Source organism: Vombatus ursinus, unplaced genomic scaffold, assembly GCF_900497805.2.
Source record: "Vombatus ursinus unplaced genomic scaffold, bare-nosed wombat genome assembly UNPS02014818.1, whole genome shotgun sequence".
NCBI lineage: Eukaryota > Metazoa > Chordata > Mammalia > Diprotodontia > Vombatidae > Vombatus > Vombatus ursinus.
In genome coordinates this window covers 18,570,215-18,591,852 of record NW_020954596.1, presented here as the reverse complement: position 1 = coordinate 18,591,852, position 21,638 = coordinate 18,570,215, and the positions used below count along the sequence as shown (strand labels likewise).

Sequence of the window (21,638 nt, the reverse complement as noted above, 5' to 3'; positions counted from 1 at the left end):
CCTACCCCTAGAAATAGTACATTATGCTGCTTGCAAAAATGTGATCCTCACTGTCTGGGGTAGTTACTGCTATGCCACCCAAGAAGCCTGGCAAGAGTATGCATTACTGCCACATCACACAACTGACTTATACTGAACCTGCATTCAACTCAAATCATCTAATACTCCTCATCTAATTCTGGTGCAGTTTATTTGGGGAAGTCAAGTATAAGATTTTATATCTGATAATGCTATGCTTCATCACAGCTTTATCTCACTGTTCTAATCTTTTGATCACTTTTCAGATCTTGAGTCTGCCATCTAATATAAACTGGCAAAACCCTTTCAGATTCATGCCATCCACATATGTGATAGGTAAGCCATTGATTCCTTCATCCATGTCACTAATAAAATATCGAACAGAAATGGGGTAAAGCCAGATCCCAATATCTCCCCACTAGAGACTTTTCAGGGTAACATTAATGCATTAAGACCCTTTGGGGTCAGTCCATCAACTCATTCCAAACACATCTAACTTTACTATTATCCAGTCAGTATCCACCTCCTTCTCTAAGTACATACCAACTACCAACTAGGGAATGGGAAGGTAATTCTATTAAGGGCTTACACTTGCATTGTACTTTACAGATACAGACTGCTTCAATTGTATTATGTAATTTGAACCTTACAACAACTCTGGGAAGTTATTACTTCCATTTTACAGATTAAGAAACTGAGTCAAGCTCCCCCTACTTTGTTCCCTTTTTTGTACTGTCTTCTCCAATTAGAATGAAAGATTTTTGAGGGCAGTTTCTTTCTTTCTTGTTTTCCTATCACTTAAGCACAGTACCTGACATATAGTAAGCATTTTATATTTACTGACTTGACAAAGACAAAGAATTAAGTATAGAAATACATCTAATTCAACAGAGTAACAAGTAAGGGATAAGGAATGGGCAGTGTTAAAAAAGAGAATAATATAGGAGGCAGGAGTAGGGGAGTGGGGGGAGGGAGAATAGTCACAAGCGAAACAAACTTCCTGATCCTGAAGAAGGGATTAAAAGAAAAAAGAAATGAAAAGAACCGGAGACTAAGGAGTACCCATATAATAGAGAATGGCTGAAAAAAATTGTTTTATATGAGTGCAATGAAATATTGTTGGGCTATAAGATACTATGAAAGAGGCAGTTTTAGAGAATCCTAGAAAGTCTGAACTGTTACAAAGTAAAGTGAGCAGAACCAGGAGGATAATCTATCTACTTATACAATGACAACAACATTGTAAAGAAAAACCAACTTTGAAAGTCTTCAAAACTCTGATCAAAGCAATGACCAACAGCATCTCCAAAAGACCTATGATGAAGCATGACACCCACCTCATGACAGAGAACTGATGGACTCAAAGTGTGAAGGAAGACACATATTTTGGGACATGACCTCTCCTGGATTTGTTTTGCTTGACTGGATTTGCACATTGGCTCTAGTCAACTATGTGACTGTAGGCATGTCCCTTTGCCACTCTGGACTTCAGCTTTTCTATTTGAGGATCCCAGGGCCTTGCCATCAACCCTGCTTACAGACCCTTAGGCCTTGTGGGCCTTTCTTTCCATGGTGAAGCTAAACTCTTTTACATATGTTGCTTTGTATATATTTATTAGAGTATAAACTCCATGAAGGCAGGAGTGTCTTTTGCATCTTTTTGTATCCCAAGCACTTAGCACAGTTCCTGACACATAGTAAGCATTTAATAAATGTTTATTGATTGAGTGAGTGAATGTGAGCTCCTTGAGAAATAAGTATCCAGCTGTACTGGCTCACTTTTTCTATTTCTATCCTCTGCCTAATGCATAAGTCACTTAATAAAACACTTTTTCCTTCACTTAATCTGTAAAATGGGAGAAATGATACTCTCTCTTTCATTCTCACAAAGTTCTCATGAGAATCCAATGGAGTAATAGATATGAATATATTATTTTAAATAAATAATGTGAGGCATCGTGATTATTGGTCTTATCTTTTGCTTGTTTTCAGGACCTCTCAGAAAGAATCTGCTAAGTGGAACTGATGTTTCTACTTGGATCAGGAAAAAAGATGAAATGTCAGATATTAAAAGTCATGAAGTATGATTGCTGCCAGAATTGAGGTGATGATCACAAAGTCATTTTTTATCTCATCATTAAAAGAATTTGTCCCTGCAATCCAGAAACCCATTTGTGGAGTCAGTGAGGACAACTTCACCCCAAATAGTTCCAGGAATTCTCTTCTGCTACTAATGCTTAAGCATCTGTGACTCCTAATTGAACTTACGTGTATAGTAGGTTAGAGGAGGAAGTGATCTTAGAAATCATGTTGGCCTATTTCTGCATTTTATGGACCAGAAAACTGAGGCTCAAAGAGTGAAAGTGACTTGTCCAAGGTCACACTGCTACTGTAATTAATAAAATAATCAAGATGCAGAATACCCAGGTCTCCTGACACCCAGTCCAATGAGCTTTCCACTCCACCATGCTGACTTTCTTATACAGTTTTATATCATGGTTTTTTTTCTTATTTGTTTTCTAATATTAATCTGAAGAAAAACAAGTATGGGATAATTTTTACATTGTGAAATTTTTAAAAATTTTTTAAAAATAGTTCTTTTTTATTTTTATTTTTTTACTTTGATCTAGACCCACGATTTCAGTGGTGATCCCCAAATTCACTGGTGATTCCTCCCAATGAGGAAACATCTTCTACCTCAAAGCCTGTTCTGCAATCAACCATGTTAGAACGTGGCCTGGAGCATTGGTAGTATTATCCAGTGCCCATCTTATTCACAAGATAGAGGCTGAACCAAAAATTGGCTGAAATCTAGGCATATGGTGGAGTAAAAAGGTAGTTGCTCTCACCCTCCTCTATCAACTTCTGAAAGCCCAGAAAATATTGTCCCAGGATGTAGGGGTGATATCTGAAAAATAAAATTAAGGGGTGAGAGAGGATTATACTGGGAGAAGGAGAAAGGGAGAAGTAGAATGGAATGGGGTAAATTATCTCACATAAAACAGACAAGAAAAGGCTTTTACAGTGGAGGGAAAGTGGGGGAAGGTGAGAGGGAATGAGTGAATCTTATTCTCATCAGATTTGGCTTAAGGAGAGAATAACATAGATACTCAATTGGGTATGGAAATCTATCTTACCCTACAGGAAAATAGGGGGGGAAGGGGACAAGAGAGCAGGAGGATGATAGAGGGGAGGGCAGATTGGGGGAGGGGGTAATAGGATGAAGGTAAATATACTTAGTTTTTCACAACATGACTACTATGGAAGTGTTTTGCATGACTATACATGTATAACCTGTATCGAGTTGCTTGCCTTCTCAATGAGGGTGGGTGGGGAGGGAGAAAGGGAGAAAATTTGGAACCCAAAATTTTAAAAACAAAAGTTTAAAAAAATTGTTTTCACATGCAACTGGGAAATAAGATATACAGGAAATGGGGTATAGAAATCTATCCTGACCTACAGGAAAATTGAAGGAGAAGGGGATAAGAGAAGGGGGGAGAGATAGAAGGGAGGGCAGATTAGGAGTATTCAGAATGCATGCCATCTTGGGGTGGGGGGAGGGATGAGATGGGGAGAAAATTTGGAACTCAAAATCTTGTGGAAGTGAATGTTGAAAACTAAAAGTAAATAAATTAATTTTAAAAAGAAAAAGAAAAAGAAAAAAGTAATTAATTCTGCTTGAGACCAGCAGGGAAAATTAAGATTAATGGGCAGAATTTCCAGGAGGCAGATTTAAACTCTTTATAAGGAAGAAACTTCCAACTATTTAGAGCTATCCAAAGATGGAATGTGTTGATTCATAAGGCAACATGTGACATCATGTTTAAATAGAGGCTGGAAGGTATTGAAGATGTTATAAAGGGAATTCCTGCTCCAGATAGAGGTTGAACTAGTTGACCACTGAGATCCCTTTCAGCCTTGGTGTGCTGGAGCCAGCTGGAGAGAACTGATTGTTAAATTTTGAACGTGAACCTTTATACCTCAGAAATCAATGCTACATATCAGAATTTGATTTAGTATTTTGTTGATTGTCTAGGCTTAAGAAAGTAAAGAAGAAAATGTTGATAATTCAGGTTAAACAAGGACATTTGTTTTTTCAGAGAGATAGTTGTTAAACATTTGCCAGAACAAGCCTGCTTCCAGCTCTAAGATTCTATCATTCTATGGCTCCATAAAGTTCAAGTGCTTTTGGTTCTGCTATTTGCTCCTTAGATAGGATACTTAGTGTATCTTTTTTAAATCTAATATTTAATTTTTCCCAATTACATGTAAAAACAATTTTGACATTCTTTTTTCAAATTTTGAGTTCCAAATTCTCTCCCTCCCCCACCATTGAGAAGACAAGCAATATGACTTAGGTTATACATAATATTTAGTATATCTTACCGAAATATTGCAGAGGAACAAAAAGGCTGCAATATTCCTCAGGATTTTTCTCTTGGTGTTAGCTGGCAAGGAACTTGGACTGCAGTTTATAACTGGGTTGTATTCTTGACTCTGTTCTCTGCTATCTGTCATATAGTCTTCTCTCAAGCAAATACTTCCATTGAGCATGTATGACAATTCTCTGCTGTTGGAAGCAGCATCTCCTGCCATACCACAATTCTTTTGACATGAAGGAGTGAGTGGAGTGGAATTCCTATTGCATATAGCCATGACCCTAAGAGTCCTGATGTCTTCATTGTATTTCTCAGGCTTACGGTGTATGGATTCAATGATGAAAAGGTTTTGAATATATTTCTCCAGAATCACAAGGATAGAATAAGGCAGGTTGTACCATGTGTACATAGGATGTTCCTCAGCACAGATAATGGCCAAGATGGATCCCCAAGAAATAAGCCAGGACCCTGATGCAGTTCCTATCAAGAGGTCTGAATCAAGCTTCCGGGCAGGATTTTTGGACTCATCCAATGATGTCTCTTCTGTCCTATAAATCCAAACTCCTACAATGCCAGCAATGACCATCACCATCAATGAGGCTGAAGCATATACATAAAACATGATGAGTGCAGATTCACTCTTTGTCTTTGAACGCCCAATCTGGATCAAGTAGACTACAACAATGGTAATTGTGGTGGCCAGCACTGTCAGACCAACAACTGTGCCCATCATCACACCATGGAACTTAAATTGGATTTTTGGATGCTGGTGACTTTCAACTTTGCGTCCAATGTTTTTCCAGAGGACATAAAACATTGTGGAGGCCAAGATATGATACTCTATGTTGAAAGGATAGAGATAATAGATTCCTTGTGAGATTGTGGAGCAGAGGGCAGTGGATGTACAATTACATTCAGGTGTGTGGTCATCTAAGGCTAAAAGAAAAAGGTTACATTGGGATGAAAAAAATCACTTCAGTCAGAGAAACAAAAATACAAATTCTTCAATATCAACGATGGTTCAGAATCTACTTCATCCAAAGTTTCATTCAATTCAGAAACAGTTATTAAGCATCTACTCCATGCAATGAACTGAAACTTCATTTTCTTCCAGGCTAACCAATCTGTGTTCAAATCCAATTCAATTTTCCCTTATTAAGACCTGAAGGACTAAGCATGTCAACAGACAAACATTTTTAAAAATAATTTTACTATAATTTACTGTGAAAATAATTGTAAGCTCATATTATAATTTCACTTTGAAATAAAATTTTCATACTATTTATTTTCTTTGCCTTATGGATTTAAGAAAATGCACTGCAACAATTGATAGAACTTGGTTCTTTAAGGCATTCTTAAATTCTGGTCCTTCTTGAAGCACTTACCTTGTACAGTCAGGACGGACCATATTAAGAGGAATAGGACATGCATCCTGCCCTCAAGGAGTTTAGAGTCTAGTGAGAGGATAAGACATGGAAACAGATAGCCAAAACAACTAGAATGTGAAGGTGTAATGAGAGGTTTAAGACGTAGTTATAGTAGTCCAGAAGAGGAAGAAACCACTGCCAGGAGGGAAGAGAAGAAAGAAATCTAGGGCAGGCTTCATGAAGGAGATGGAATTGACTTGAAAGATGATATATAGGACATCAGCCGGCAGAAATGAGGGGAGAGGGCCTTCTAGTCATAGGGAACAATTTCCATTGGATCTAAAATCTTCACTATAACTTTGCTATCAGTTCAAATAGCTGTTTATGATTTATATTAAGCAAGAGACTCTGGCATAGATGTGTTCGAAGAGGATTCCTAAGAAATGAAGAAAAAACTACATTTATATGGTGATTTCTGACTACCAAGTACACTACCTCCTTTGATTCTCACAAGAACCTATGAGATAGATAACAAAAGTATAACTTTTTTGCATTTCACAAAAAATTAAACTGAAGCTCAGAGAGTGACTTGCCCTAGAACTAGAATCTAACTCTTTTGATTGTAAGTCTAGAGTTCTTTCTACAATACCTTTGATTAACTGGAACACACATATATGTGCATGTGTATGCATGCACACACACTTTTAAAAAAAAGGGTAATATCATAGATTTAATTTAAAAGAAAATGAACAAATGTGTTGTAGGAGGAGAAACACATGTTTTAAGTAGACTAGATTGGTCCTTTAAGGGGGTTAGGGAACCATTTGGCTTCCTTGCCACCTAAGGTACAGAAAACTCAGCCTAAGAGGAGTTTGGGTCAGAGGTTTTACTGGATCTCTTACTGCCCTACAGAGAAAACCTAGCATGGCTGATTGATGTGCTAAGTAGGCAGAAAAAAGATGTAAATTATCTGAGTCAGTATACTTTTTAGCTTTAAAATTTGTATTCTTTTAATCTCTTGTTATCAATAAAGTTGCTTTTACTGTATTTCATGGACCAGGAGTGTTTAATTGCATTTTAAGCCCTAGGCTTGAACCACTGATCTGGCCTAGGTTGGGCTTGGTCAGAATATATGCATTTAACCTAAGTGCCAATCTCATAACTACTATACTCTGTGCATGGTACCAAACAATGAGGAATTATCTTCAGGCAAATCATGGTGGAGCCCTGCAAAATCTTCAGTCATTAAAAAATTTTTTTTCAAGTTCAGTGAACTTAATTTAATAATGAAAGGAAGCAGTCATACATTTTAGAAAGACTGTCAACAAGAGTTAAGGGAGAAAAAGAAAATTCAATTCATCATAGCCTCATATAGACAGTGAAGGTGAGGAAGGGGATGAGAATAATCATTTATTAAGTACCTACTATGTGCCAGGCATTGTGCTTAGTTCTTTACTAATCATATCTCATTTCATCCTCATAACTGGGAAGTAGGTGCTATTATTATCCCCACTTTATAGATGAAGAAACTGAGGCACCATACATATAAGGCAATGCTGGATAGCAAAACATTTACCACCAAACCTTACCTATTGTTATGTTTCCAAAGCCAAGAGTCATCAGCCTTTCCTTATGCTCATTGAGTTGGTGCTTTGACTCATTCAGGACACCATTAGCCCAGAGGAGCAAATTTGTGAATACAGAATGGATCAAGCCAAACCTAGAAAACATTGACATTTGCTTGATGAGTAGCTCAGGGGTAGGGGCTATCAAAGCAGAGTAACCAATGAATAGGGCCAAGGCAGGGGCAATCAATCACTCTCTTTGGGGTCAGAGCCACAGGGTCCTTTCAAAACACAGAATATAGGACTCCTATCCCAATTTCATCTCTGGTAAAAATCAGTTATTCAGCAAAGTTGGCCATGTGTTAAATTAATAATCTGCAGCATTCCAAAAGCAGAGTTCCTGGAGCTGGAGCTTGAGGTAGCTGTAGACATAGGTGGTTAAAGCTAGAAGGACCCTTAAAACATCAGAACATAGACTCTTCCAGCAGAAAAGAATCTTGGAATGTGGAATAGAAAATATTAGTGCTTAAATCCTCTGATCTTCTCAGGGTCTTTACCCATCCATTTCTCCTTTCCTTGAGACTCAAGATGACTTCAACTCCTTATTCAAGTCCATCCATATTAGGAAGTCCCCTCCCTTCAATTCTGTGAACTTGCTCCATCTTTCCCTTCTCATGAACCTTCTGTCACCTCTGTCCTTTGCTAATACCATGCCTACAATGCTGTCCCCCTCTACTCTAATTTCCATCCACTGAAATCCTTCCCCTCCTTTAAGGTCCAACACAGGTGCTATTTCTTCCATGAAGATGTCCCCAAATCAACCCCCATCCTTTTTTCTACCAAGTTAACTAATAAAGGTTTGTCAAATTGAATTAGAACTGAAAGGAATCTTATATTACACATATAAAATGTTATAGGTGGAAGTAAACATACGAGATGGATACAGAATGTTAGAACTGAAAGTGTTTTTAGAATGTGTGTATGTATATGTGTCTAAATATATGTACGTATACATATATGTATATGATGTTAAAGCTGAATAGGACTTTAAACAATATCTGATCCAATCGCTTCATTTAATTGATGAAGAAACTGAAGCCCAAAGTGACTTGCCCGAAGTCAGATGGAGGCAGAGCCAATAATAAAACCCACTTGGACTCTGATGAAAACCCCTGGAGCTGTCCAGTGCTAGCTGGAGGAACAGCATTTTGCCACTTAAACACAATGTTTATCTTTGTCAAGGGTGGAATTTCCAGGAAGGAATGAAGAATAAAATAGAACCATACAGGATATTTCTGAATCAATATGTGTGTAAAATTTGTTTGCTATTGACATTTGTCCAGCCCTTGTAGATTTTATCAGTGTAGTGAAATGTCTATGAGGTATTATGTTGAGCAATTAACAAACACAGACAATAATATTTGACTCAGACTGTTTTTCATTTGCTAATAATACATATGGCTCCACATTCTTCTTTTGTTCTTACTTCCTAGTCCAATTGACTTTGAGCACAATAAATTAATTTTTGCCCTTCCTTTGCCAACAGCATTGCCTTTAGCAACTGAATCTGGCTATGTTCCCTGTGTTGGTTTGATTTGGAAACTTCTCTGGGATTGGGGGGAAAATTTCCTCAAACTACCCTTATTGTTGCTTGATACTGATCACTCCAGCTACAATAAAGAAAGAACTCTGTTCCCCACAATTCTGTTTTCAACTTATATTTCCTTGTCTCCTTTCCAAACTGGGACAAAAGACAACCACAAGAGAATAAATGAAGTTAGGTCCCTAGCTACAGACAGGAATCCTCAGCACTGAAAATTCCCTATTTCTATCAGGAAGACCTTTAAGGAAAACCCTATTCTTTTGTCTTTTTTCCCAACAGTGATACATGTCTACAAGTATATTCTGAAAAGAAGAGCCAGGTGCTCTTTTCTGCTAGAATGATTAAGGTCTAGAAGCCCTGAGGTAATGTATAGAAAGGGCCTCATAAATATGAGCTTTTATTATAGGGTATAGCAGAAAGAGCCCAAGAAAATCAGAAGACTCCAATCCCCATGCCAGTATGTGCCAGCCACATAACTATGGGCAAGTCAATTAACTTCTCTGAGCCTCAGTACATTCATCCGTGAAATAGTTCCAAAAACACTTGTGCTAACTACCTCAGAAGATTGTTGTGATGTGACTTTGAAAACCGTAAAATGCCACCTAAATGCCCTGGGAACTCAGTTTGCTCCTTCTTTACACTAGGATCAGAGGCATAGTATGCAGAGGACACTGTCTGGACAGAAAACTAGCCATTGTTGCCACAGGTGAAAGACAGTGATGGGAAAGGGGCTATTCTCTTTTCTGTACAAAAACATAGGTTTACTATGTGTCAGAGGCACCATGAAACAAAACCACAGGTTGAATCCATAATGTCAGTGTGTTAACGTGTGTATGTATGTGAATGTGTGTCTCATATGCATTTGTATTTGTCTAGATTTGTGATTTTGTCAATTTGGGGAATTCCAAATATAGAACTCCCTTCATGAATGAAGATGAGAAACTTCTCTGTAATTTATAGTCAAAGAGTTGCCTGGGGATACTGAGAGATTAAATAACTTATCTGTGGTTACACAGTTAGTATGTGTCAAAGGCAAGTCTTGAACTAAGGTCTTTATGACTTCAAGACCGGGCATCTATTACTGACTACATCATGCCATATGTATCCATGTATATACATATATATATATACACACACATATATATATATGTATACACAAATGCATATACATATGTATGTGTGGATATAGCTGTAGCTAAGGATGACAGAGATAGAGATAGAGAAAGCAACACAGATAGAGTTAGAGACAGAGACAGAGATAGAGATAGATGATATAGATATGGATATTGATATATTTCATTGTCTTTGCTCCTGCTGTTCTCTATGTCTGGAATGATCTCCTTTCACCCCTTTCCCTGTTTAATTTCCATCCATCCTTTAAAGCCCATATCAAATATCACATTTCCCAGGAAGCCTTCCCTGACCTTCCTTCTGTACCTCACCCAGTCTGTAATGATTTATATAACACCTGAAATATCTCATTTGATCCTCACAACAACCTTGGGAGGTGAGAATCATTATTATCTCCTTTTTACAATTGAGAAAACTGAGACAAACAGAGATTAAGTGACTTGGCCAAGGTCACACAACTCAATAAGAGTCTGATATTGGATTTTAACTGGTCTTCAAGACTCCAGACCCAGTGATGTGGTGGCACCTAGCTGCCTTTTCTGACTCAGACCTCATGGCACTTCATTTTATGCCAGTCTGATATAATTCTCATTTATAATTTTTTATTACAGATACTTATGTTTGTATCATATCCTGCACCAGATTATAAATTTCATGAAGACAGAGATCATGAATAATCTAAACTTTGTATTCTCTCAGTAATCATTAGCTCTTTACACATTTAGTCACTTGATAAATGTTAGTTTAAATTAATTTGAACTGCACTGAATGGAAATGGCCTGAAATGAAATTATGCTGGGTCACTTTCGGGAAGGAGGGGGAGGGAACTTTCATTCCAGATTGACATCTGGAGGAACTGAGCATGAATAACTAGAGGAAAAATCTATTACCATTTGAACCCACAGCACCTTTGTCAATAGCAGAGATTTGTTTTTCTCCAGACAACCTAAAATCCCAGATTTTCAACAATTTACTTGTCAACTGTACAATTCCCTGCTTCCTTTTAAATTGAGCAAGATTGACCTGATGAATCAGTCCTGTTGTCCAAACCACCAAATGCACATGTCAACATGGTTAACTTAGACAAAACAAAGCCTTAGCATGAAATGGTGGGAAGAACTCTGGTTTGGAGCTGGAGGAAACGATTTCAAATCTTTGTACTATTATTTCCAATCATAAGATGTTGGGCAAAACACTGAACTTCTCTAAACCTCAGTGTCCTAATCTGTCAAATGAAGGAACTGGACTAAATGATCTCTAAGGTCATAGGTCTAGACTCGCCTATAATTTTAACTGATAGAGGCTATTTGATTTTTCCTAAGATCTTTCCAAGAGAATTTATTTTCTACTTCTATGTAAAGATTTCCCCCATAATAAAATGAGGAATGCCTTAGGGCTACAGGACCATACACTATAGTTAGAGAGCACATGTTTATATTCATATTACACAAAGTATCCTTTATAAAATTTAATCTAGTATCTGTAACACATTTTTAGAAATGTATCTTCTTGCTTGATGTGGTGATACATGCCCGTGACCCCTGCACCTAGAGAGGCTGCAGTTAGTGGATCACTAACAGATCAGGAGATCTGAACTGTAGTACAATAAAGCCAACTGGGTATCCTCACCAAGTCCAGCCACAATATGGCAAACTCCCAGGAGTAAGGGGCCACCAAGCTGTCTAAGAAGGGCCAAACCAGCACAATGGAAATGGAGCAGTTCATAGCTCCTGTGCTGATCAGCAGTAGGATTGGGTTTGTGAGTGACCCCTGCATTTTTAGTTTGGGTGAGATAGACAAACCCAGTTCTACCACCACCACTACCACCAGCCCCCAAAAGTATGTTCTTAATATTTCAATAATCTTGTCAAGTGGGTATTTCCTCCAACAGTGCAGGCACAGCTGGCCCAAGCTTGTCACTGGGCCTTCTGTTATGGCAGATGGGGTAGACTGGGAGGGGCAAGGCTGGCAGGTGTGACTGGTGGGATGGAGGAGGGGTGGGTGTGACCAGCAGAATGGGGGAAGGTGTATGACAGTCCTCCAGAGAGAAGGACTCATTGTTAGTTAAAAGAGAAAGATGGGTAGGTGGCTGAGGCACGTGAGGGGAATGATGCGGTCTCAGGGCAATAGGCAGATTTGGTGTTCCAGTGGGAAGGGCATGACCACCCTCTAAGTCAGGGTTCAGGAAGAGTCTTGACTTGCAAATTTTTTCCAGTGCTTCTTTGGACCAATAAAAGTAGTGTTCTTCATCATCATTGTCATCATCATCATCATCATCATGGTCCTTAAGAAATTTCTTACCTAGCCTTAATCACTAAATGGGCATTGCCTCGGTCAAACTGAGACCTGGGAAAGACCTTAGCTTTAAAAGGCCAAGGTCCCTCACTGCATGGGGGCCATCTCCAGTCATTCTGATCTATGTCTTGCCACTTGACCCAGATAGCTCCGAAGGAGAAAGTGAAGCTGGTGACTTTGCACAGCCCTCCCTCAGTTAAATACAATTCACTTGCAAGTCATGGCGTCACCACCCTGATGTCATGACCCTTTTTGAGAACGAAGGACAAACACAACAGCAGGCACAGCTATTTCTTATGTGTTAATCCTGAACAACTCTTGTCCCTGTCCTCATATAAATCCTCTCTAAAGGATCCATCAATGCCCTGGAAGCCTTCTTCTAAGTGTTTTAACATTATGGTGGTAACGATTGAGTATTTGGGATGTCTATCTGTTATCCTATGATCTGACTACTTAACCAGCCCACCTCTATTTCCAATCATACACTTCCTAGATCAGGGCTCCTTAAACTTTTTCTACTTGCAACCCCTTTTTGGTTTCGGCAGCATTAGTTGGCATTGCTTGGCCTGAGGGCATGCATAGTGCAAAGCGTGCATGCATAGTGCAAAGCGTGCATGCCTTTGTGTTCAGAACCAAGGCTGCAGTGAAGCTGTGCAATGCAACATGGGCAAGTGCTGCCAGAAACACCTCGGATTCATTACATGTTTGATTTTTAATTAATTTTTGGTTGCTGCGCATTTGGAAACCTGTTACTGTTGCCAGATTTTTCGGGGTCACGATCCACAGTTTAAAAAGCGCTGTTAGATATCTTTTACACTATTTCTTACATACAAGTCATCATTAGTAACATGTTTGAGCCTACTTATACCCACCATGCACATTTCTATTATGCTTTGTCTCACCCATGGTCTTGATTATTCAGAGATTGTAGTGATGTATGATTTACAGGCATATAGAATTATCAGGAAAATATCAATGTCAACTAGGTGGAATTTTGTGTCAAGGATGACCTTCAGGATTATTGAAAATGCTGTACTATTCCCTCAAGGCAGTTCAGCCTGCTCTCCTCCTCCTGTTCAATTCTGAGGCCAGCTCATTGTCTATTTGTAGTATCCATCTGAGTTATAAAATATTCAGGGATAAATGAGTTCTGTAGGTTAATTATCCATAAAGCTGCATTTTATAGCAGTAGACATTCTACATTCATTTGGTTTTTTCCATGTGGATGGTTAGTACCAATTATTTTGAGTGATCATGAACATCATTTAGAAGGTTCACTGATGTTTGTAAAATTTTACAGAAAATGTAGAGAGAGGACTATAAACAGTGACACCCCACAAAATAATCAGAAGCAGTTGGAGGAAAATTGGTTTAAAGAAAACTTGGCAAGAGATGCAGCTAAGCAAATCATCCCAGAGGCATTAAGTTTGAAACTAGACAAAAGTATAACAAACAGATTAAAAGATGGAAAAAAATCTGTAAAGAGTTTTATAACCAAGTAATTTCACCAGCAAAAACAATGGAGTCATTTGCATTCTAAAAACAGTTCCAGATGAGAAAAACAATTTGAGTGGACTAAGTGTGTGGAGTGAGTGTGTGTGTGTGTGTGTGTGTGTGTGTGTGTGTGTGTGTGTGTAGAGAAAGAGACAGAGAGCATGCTAAAGGATTGATTATGAAGGAAGAGAAGATACCAAAGGTGTGAGAAAATGTGGAATCTTATTATTACCCAAAAAAAGGTAACCAAGAGAACATCAAGAACATAAATAATCTGTGTCGTTCGGTGGCCTCTTTTAAAATCTCCCTTGACTGGGGCAGGTAGGTGGCTCAGTGGATAGAGCGCTGGTTCAGGAGTCAGGAGGACCTGAGTTCATATCCAGCCTCAGACACATAATACTCACTAGCTGTGTGTGTGACTCTGGGCAAGTCACTTAACCCTAATTGCATCACCAAAAATAAATAAATAAAATTCCCTTGAGAGGAATAATAATACTTATAAGCCATTATTTAAGGGATTGAATACATTTTGTTTAATAAAACATGTTTCTAAAAGAATATCATAATCAGTGTTTGAAGCAATTTTTGTTTACCTTCCAAGTGTTTTGAAAGACTGAATTATATCCTTTGCATGCCCCCAAAGGAAATATACCTAGGTAGAAATAAATGTGGAAAAAAAGTATCAGTTGGAAAGTTGTCACTATCTCTGAATACATAAGAACCTATAGACAGACAATAGCAAAAAAGAGGGCTGAGACTGAGAGGGAATAGCTCTAATTAGATGAAATCCATTCCAATGGTCTAGGGTCCATAGACCTAAAATGGTTCTAATGCTCAAGTGAAATTCAGGATAAATTACATAACTATAAATTCATTTTTTGGGGAAATATTTTTTTGAAATATCCTGACATCTTGAAAATTCTAACATAGAATGTCAGAGCTAGAACGGACCTTAGGAAAAATCACAAGTAAGTGGTAGAACTAACACTAAAATCCATAAAAAATTCTCATTCTCACTATATTATACACCTTTGATGCTCTATAAATTTCCAGAATCATAGGATTTAAAGCTGGAAAGCATCCTAAAAATCATCTAGTACAACCTCCTCATTTTCACAGATGAGGGAAGTGAAGCCCAAAAAAGTCAGGGATTTGCCCAAGGTCACACAATTAACAAGAAGCAGAGCTTGAATTTGAATCCAGCTCCTCTGACACTATATTTAGTGTCCTTTCCACTACACTGCGTTACTGAAATTTATTCTGCACCTGGTTATTATTAAACAACTTCAGAACCATATCTAGTTTGGAAATAAAACACTTCTATTACTAAGAGAATGGAATGCTAGTTCCAAGACCACCAATACCTTTCTGTGTGTAAGGAAAAAAATGATCATTTATAACTTTCTTTATATTACCATCTAGTCAAATACTAGTTTATGTCCCAGTATTTCTAAAGCCAAGAATTAAATTATAAAAATATGAGATATGTGTTATGATTTTATTTTGAGCTGTGGCTGTCTCTTTTAAACATACTTATAACAATTATGATTCCAAGGAGAAACCATATTCTTCCATTTAAAATTATAAGGTGGCATATCAAAGAAGCTTAATTTTTTCCTCAGCTACTTATTATTGGAAATGCATCATTAAAATAACTATTTTCCTCAAAATTAAACATTTCAATAAAATTGAGTGAAATGAAAAATAGATAAATTTATTGTCAGACAAGATTAAAGGTGTAATTCAGGTGAAATCTATCAAAAAATAAATTTACCCAGATTATTGATACAAAAATAGATGGCAAAAGAGTTGCTTGATTTCTGAGCAAGAGTAAATGTTTTTAATATTTGAATAATTATCCATATACATTATATAATTATACATTTTAATTAAATATTATTGGCAGCGAAGTGGCACAGTGGATAGAACGCCAGATCTGAAGTCTAGAAGACTCATCTTCCCAAATCTGGCCTTAGACGCTTACTAGCTGTATCACCCTGGGCAAGTCACTTAACCCTGTTTGCCTCAGTTTCCTCATCTGTAAAATGAGCTGGAGAAGGAAATGGCAAACCACTCCAAGTTCCATAATTATCCCCATTTGGTTCCATTGGCATAACCTTCAAGGGCCCCAGATAAGATCCTTTTGTTTAAGACCCAGCTCAGATGCCAAGTCCTCCATGAAGACTTTTGATAGAAGCAAACTCTCTCCTCCCTTTTCTCTGCACTTACATATGTATTCATCTTTGTATTATAGTCTTTTGTGCCACTGCCTTAGCCCCTCTACTACACTGTAAGTTCCTCAATGGCAGAGACAATGTCTTACTTATCTGTACCATCTCAATGGCTGACACAGGGCCTCATACACAATTGGCCCAATATACGTGTCCATTGATTTGAACTGAAAGGTAAGAGAATAAGCAGTTATATAGCTCCTACTGTGTGCTAGGCACTGTGTTAAGCACTTTTTTTTTTAACCAAATATTATTTCATGTGATTCTTACAATGTTTGGAGGTAGGTGCTATTATTTTTTCCATTTTACAGATCAGGAAACTGAGGCAGACAATGGTTAGGTGTCCTGCCCAGGGTCACACAGCAAGCAAGTGTCTGAGGCCAGATCTGAATTCAGGCCATTCTGACTCCTCGCCCAGGGCTCTATCCACTGCACCACCCATTCCTCAGAAACTGCCCACGCACTCTCTCCCAACGAACAGAAACAGGATAAAGATCTATGCCTCGGTTTCCTCATCTATAAAATAAGGATAATAAAACTTGCATTATGTGCATCACAGGGTGGTTGTGAAGAAAATGCTTTAAAAATTGTCAAGTGCTATAGAAATGTGAGCAATTGCTATTATCTTTTTAGTTGCAATCTCTACCAGGGTGCATTGCATACAGTGGGTTCTTAATAAATGGGTATTGCATGAATCTTATAGGGCATCTAGGTGGTGCAAGGGATAGAGTGCTGGGCTTGGAGGCAGGAGGACTCATGTTCATGAGTTCAAATAAGGCCTCTGACACTTACAAGTTGTGTGACCCTGGGCAAGTTGCTTAACCCTGTTTGCCTCAGTTTCCTCATCTGTAAAAATGAGCTGGAGAAGGAAATGGCAAACCACTCTCCAGTATCTTTGCCAAACCCCAAATGGGGTCATGAAGACTCAGATATACCTGAAACGACTAAACTTATGAATCAGTAATAATGGAGGCATGAACATGCGAAACACCTTTACTTTCTGGCTGTTACCCAACAATTTGACTTTAATATGAACTCAAGCGAGTATAAACCACAGGATAAACTGCATTGTATAACCCCTATATTTCCTTTTGTTTTATACCCCTCTGACACGTAATGCTTTGTATCACAGATAAGGCAATTTGATTGTATCTTCCTCGCCATGATGGACCTGTGGTTTTCAAAGGGTGTGCCAGGAACTCAGGCTACATGTGCCAGGTGGCATATGGAACTTACAATAACCTATGATTTCACAAGTCTCTCAGTTCTCTCATAGTGTGCCACAATTCTTTGTTACAAATAATAACACAATTCTGGGAACAAAATAAGGTTGAGAACCACTGAACTAGACTATATTCCGTAAGAGCAGGAAAATAAGAGAGATCTCACCATAGGATCAGCTCTTCACTTAACTTAGTGTCTCCTCTAGGTCCTAATACAGTCCTCTGCACACAGCAGGAAATTAGCAAAGAGGTATAGAATACTTATTGAATAATTAGCTTAACAGGAAGAAAGCGAGATGGTTTTACCTGTGAGAGAGTATGTATTGAATGGGCAACTGGAAAGACTCCTTCCGTTGCTGATAGGCATTCTGCAAACCCAACAAAGTGTCCAATTTTAAAGCAACCTAGAACAATGGTGATGGCGGCAAAAAGCGTGATACTGCCTGAAAGAACAAAAGGTTAATGGGCAGCAAACATTTCAGAATCATTTCTCAACAAATAAGAGTATTGGCCTTGAATAGCTCAAGAAGACAAGTGAGCAAGAAAAGCATTGCATGGTGTCTCTAGCTTAAGCCTTTCTTAGAGCCTTCTGTTACATCAATAGAGCCCTGCCACTGGACCCAATTAAAGTGGGCACAAACGGTCTTGTATCACATACAGCATGCAGCAAGGCACCAACCACAGTCATCTATGGCACTGACAAAGGAGAACAAGAAAGGTACAGTTCTTGACCTAAGAATGTTCCAATGAAAAGTAACATAACCACTTGACATTACATTTCCACTGTTCACCAGATTATAGGAAGAAGCCCAAAGAGCTTTCTTTTTTCTTTTTTTTTCCCTCTGGAAAGAAACCAGTGACATTGGGATCCTTGCAAAGATTCAGGTATTGAGCACAATATTTCAAAGTTGTTTGGAATAATAAATGTTTGTTGAAAAGTTAAATTGAAGTTGACATCAATTTCCACTTAAACATTTATTAAACAGCTAGTAGGAAGCATAAGCATGGTACCACACATGGAGCACTGGACTTGTGGTCAGAGATGCCTGGGTTCAAATCCCATTTCAGACATTCAGCAGTTTGATGACCCTGAGCAAGTCACTTAAATTCTCTCAACCCTAATGGCTTCTTCTGGACATGTCCAAAAGTCATGAGGACAAAGAGGAAATGAGGATAATACCATCTGCAGCCTTCATCTCATAGAACAGAGGTGAGGATGAAATAAGATGATGAACATAAGACACTTTTCAAACTTTGAAAGTTCTAAGCAAACATCAATTATTTTTGAGGCAGCCAAGGTAGAGGGCCAGAGTATTAGAACCGAAGCCAAGAAAGAGCTGAATTCAAATCCTGCCTCTCACTCTTCTTAGCTATACAATCATAGGTTAGTCATTTATCCTCTTGAAAGTCCCTTACTTTTTTTATTTGTCTGCAAAATGGGTAGAATAGTAACTATATATAGCATACACCACTATCTTATACCATATACCAAGACGAGTCATAATGAGTACATAATCTAGATATAAAGGCTGATACTATAAGCAAATTAGGAGAGCAAGGAATAGTTTACCTGTCAGATTTATGGAGAACAGAAGAATTTATGACCAAAAAAGAGAGAACATTATGAAATGCAAAATGGATAATTTTGATTACATTAAATTGAAAAGATTTTTTCACAAACAAAGCCAATGCAATCAAGATTAACCAGGAAGCAAAAAGCTGGGAAACAATTTTTACAAACAGTGTCTCTGATAAAGGCCTCATTTTCAAACTATATAAAAATCTGAGTCAAATTTATAAGAATACAAGTCATTCTCCAATTGATAAATGGTCAAAGTATATGAACAGGAAGTTTTCAGAGGAAGAAATTAAATTTATCTATAGTCATATGAAAAAATACTGTAAATCACTATTGATGAGAGAAATGCAAATCAAAATAATTGGTGCCACATCATTCCTATTAGATTGGCTAACATGACAAAACAGAAAAATGATAAACGTTGGAGAAGATGTGGGAAAATTGGAACACTAATGCATTGGTGGTGGAGTTGTGAACCCTTCCAACCATTCTGGAGAGCAATTTGGAACTTCACCCAAAGGGCTATAAAACTGTGCACAGCCTTTGACCCAGCAATACCACTTCTAGGTCTGTATCCCAAAGACATCATAAAAATTGGGAAAGGACCCACATGTACAAAAATAAGTATAGCAATTCTTTTTGTGGTGGCCAAGAATTGGAAACTGAGGGGATGCCCATCAATTGGGGAATGGCTGAACAAGTTGTGGCATATAATGTAATGGAATATTATTGTTCCATAAGAAATGATGAGCAGGTAGATTTCAAGAAAACCTGGAAAGACTTATATGAACTGATGCTGAGTGAAGTGAGCAGAACCAGAAGCACATTGTACACAGTAACAGCAACATTGTGTAATGACTAACTTTGACAGACTTAGCTCTTCTTAGCAATGCAAGGATGTGAGACAACTGCAAAAGACACATGAAAGAAAATGCCATCCACATGCAAAAAAAGAACTATGAAGTCTGAATGCAGATTGAAGCATATTATTTGTTCTCTCTCTCTTTTTTTTAAATTTCTTCTTTCTTGTGGTTCTCCCTATTGGTTCTAATTTTTCTTTACAACATGACTAATGTGAAAATATATTTAACATGAATGTATATGTAGAGCCTATATCAAATTGCATGCCGTCTTGGAGGGAGAGGAAAAAAGGAGGGGGAGAACATTTAGAACTCAAAATCTTACAGAAGTGAATCCTGAAAACTAAAAATTAATTAATTAATTAATCAAAAAAAAAAAAAGATTCACATGAACTGATGCTGAGTGAAGTGAACAGAACCAGGAGAACATTGTACACAGTAACAGCAATATTGTATACTAGTCAACTGTGAATGACTTAACTATTCTCAGCAATACAATGATCCAAGAAAATTCCAAAAGGATTTATGATGAATAATGCTATCCATCTCCAGAGAAAGAATTGATGGAGTCTGAATGCAGATGGAAGCATACATTTTTTTTAACTTTCTTTATTTTTCTTGTGGGGGGTGTTTTGGTCTGTGTTTTCTTTTACAATATGACCGACATGGAAATGTGTTTTGTATGACTGCACATGTATAACCTGTATCAAGTTACTTCCATCTCACTGAGTGGGAGAAGGGAAGAAGGAAGAAAATTTGGAACTTTTTAAAACTTTGGAAAATTTAAAAAAACAAATGTCAAAAATTGTTTTTATATGTAATTAAAGAAACAATAAAAATATTAAATTAAAAAATAATAACTATGCAGAATATCCCAAAAGTCTTAGTGCAATTTTAAGTTTTAATAGCTTTAATGGCACTAAGACTTTTAGATCACCTTGTATTACTTTCACAAGGTGGTTGTAAGGATCAAATGAAATCATTAAAGTAAAGCATTTTGCAATTCTTAAAGTTATATATATAGATATGCACATATATACATACATATATATACACATACATTTGTGTACATATATACACATATATATACCATTATATACACACATAAAGATACATGTCTATGTACCTATATAGTGCTTTAAGTGCATATATTTACATATAATATATATATACACATTTGTAGTGCTTTAAAATGTGTATATATATATCTACATATACACACGTATGTATGTGTGCATATATATATATATGCCAATGACTATTATATACAAAGCACTATGTTTGGTTTACTGTTTTGAAAAAAATAACAAGCAACATACATAATGCAGTCCTTTACTCCTCCACTAAAGTCTTCCACTAATGCCTCATCAAGATTAGGAGGTGACTTTGGTTTCTTACAGGCTAGGATAGCAGAGCACAAGTTCTGGTATTTTGTATTGAGATGGACTATACAGCCTGGTGGCACACAATGGGCCTCTCATCTGAGAACCAAGATGATTAATTAAGGGGAGCTCATCACCAGAGGGTTTGCCACCACATGATGAATGGTTTGGCCGCAGCAACTCATACGGACCATTTATAAAGCAGGGATGAATACTACTTATATTGGTCAAACTCATCTTTCAGTATTTCAGTATTAAAGTATCACTTAGGAATCTGAGATTAGGATAATAATAGTAAATTGATAGTAGCTCTCCTAGTTATCACCTGTATGACCATGGGCAAGTTACTTAAACTCTTTGGGCCTCAGTTTCCTCACCTACAAAAATGAGAAAAGGTGTACAAGATGACTCCTTAGGTTCCTTCCAACTAATATTCTATCAGTGTGTAATTATATGTTCCCTAGACCCATTCTGAAATGCTTTTTATTTTTTGGAAATTACTTAATACAAA

At 37.5% G+C, this 21,638-nt stretch overlaps 1 protein-coding gene across 1 annotated transcript in view; it reads right to left on the bottom strand.

Moving 5' to 3' along the window:
• Positions 1-21,638, bottom strand: part of OTOP1 (otopetrin 1) — a 44,849-nt gene that overhangs the window by 3,487 nt on the left and 19,724 nt on the right. Inside the window, exons 3-6 of the mRNA XM_027836609.1 lie at positions 17,613-17,749; positions 14,446-14,504; positions 7,354-7,484; positions 4,405-5,333 (exon numbers count right to left, since the gene is read on the bottom strand). Of these exons, the coding sequence (XP_027692410.1) occupies positions 4,405-5,333; positions 7,354-7,484; positions 14,446-14,504; positions 17,613-17,749 (1,256 nt within the window). The remainder of the gene's footprint in view (positions 1-4,404; positions 5,334-7,353; positions 7,485-14,445; positions 14,505-17,612; positions 17,750-21,638) is intronic.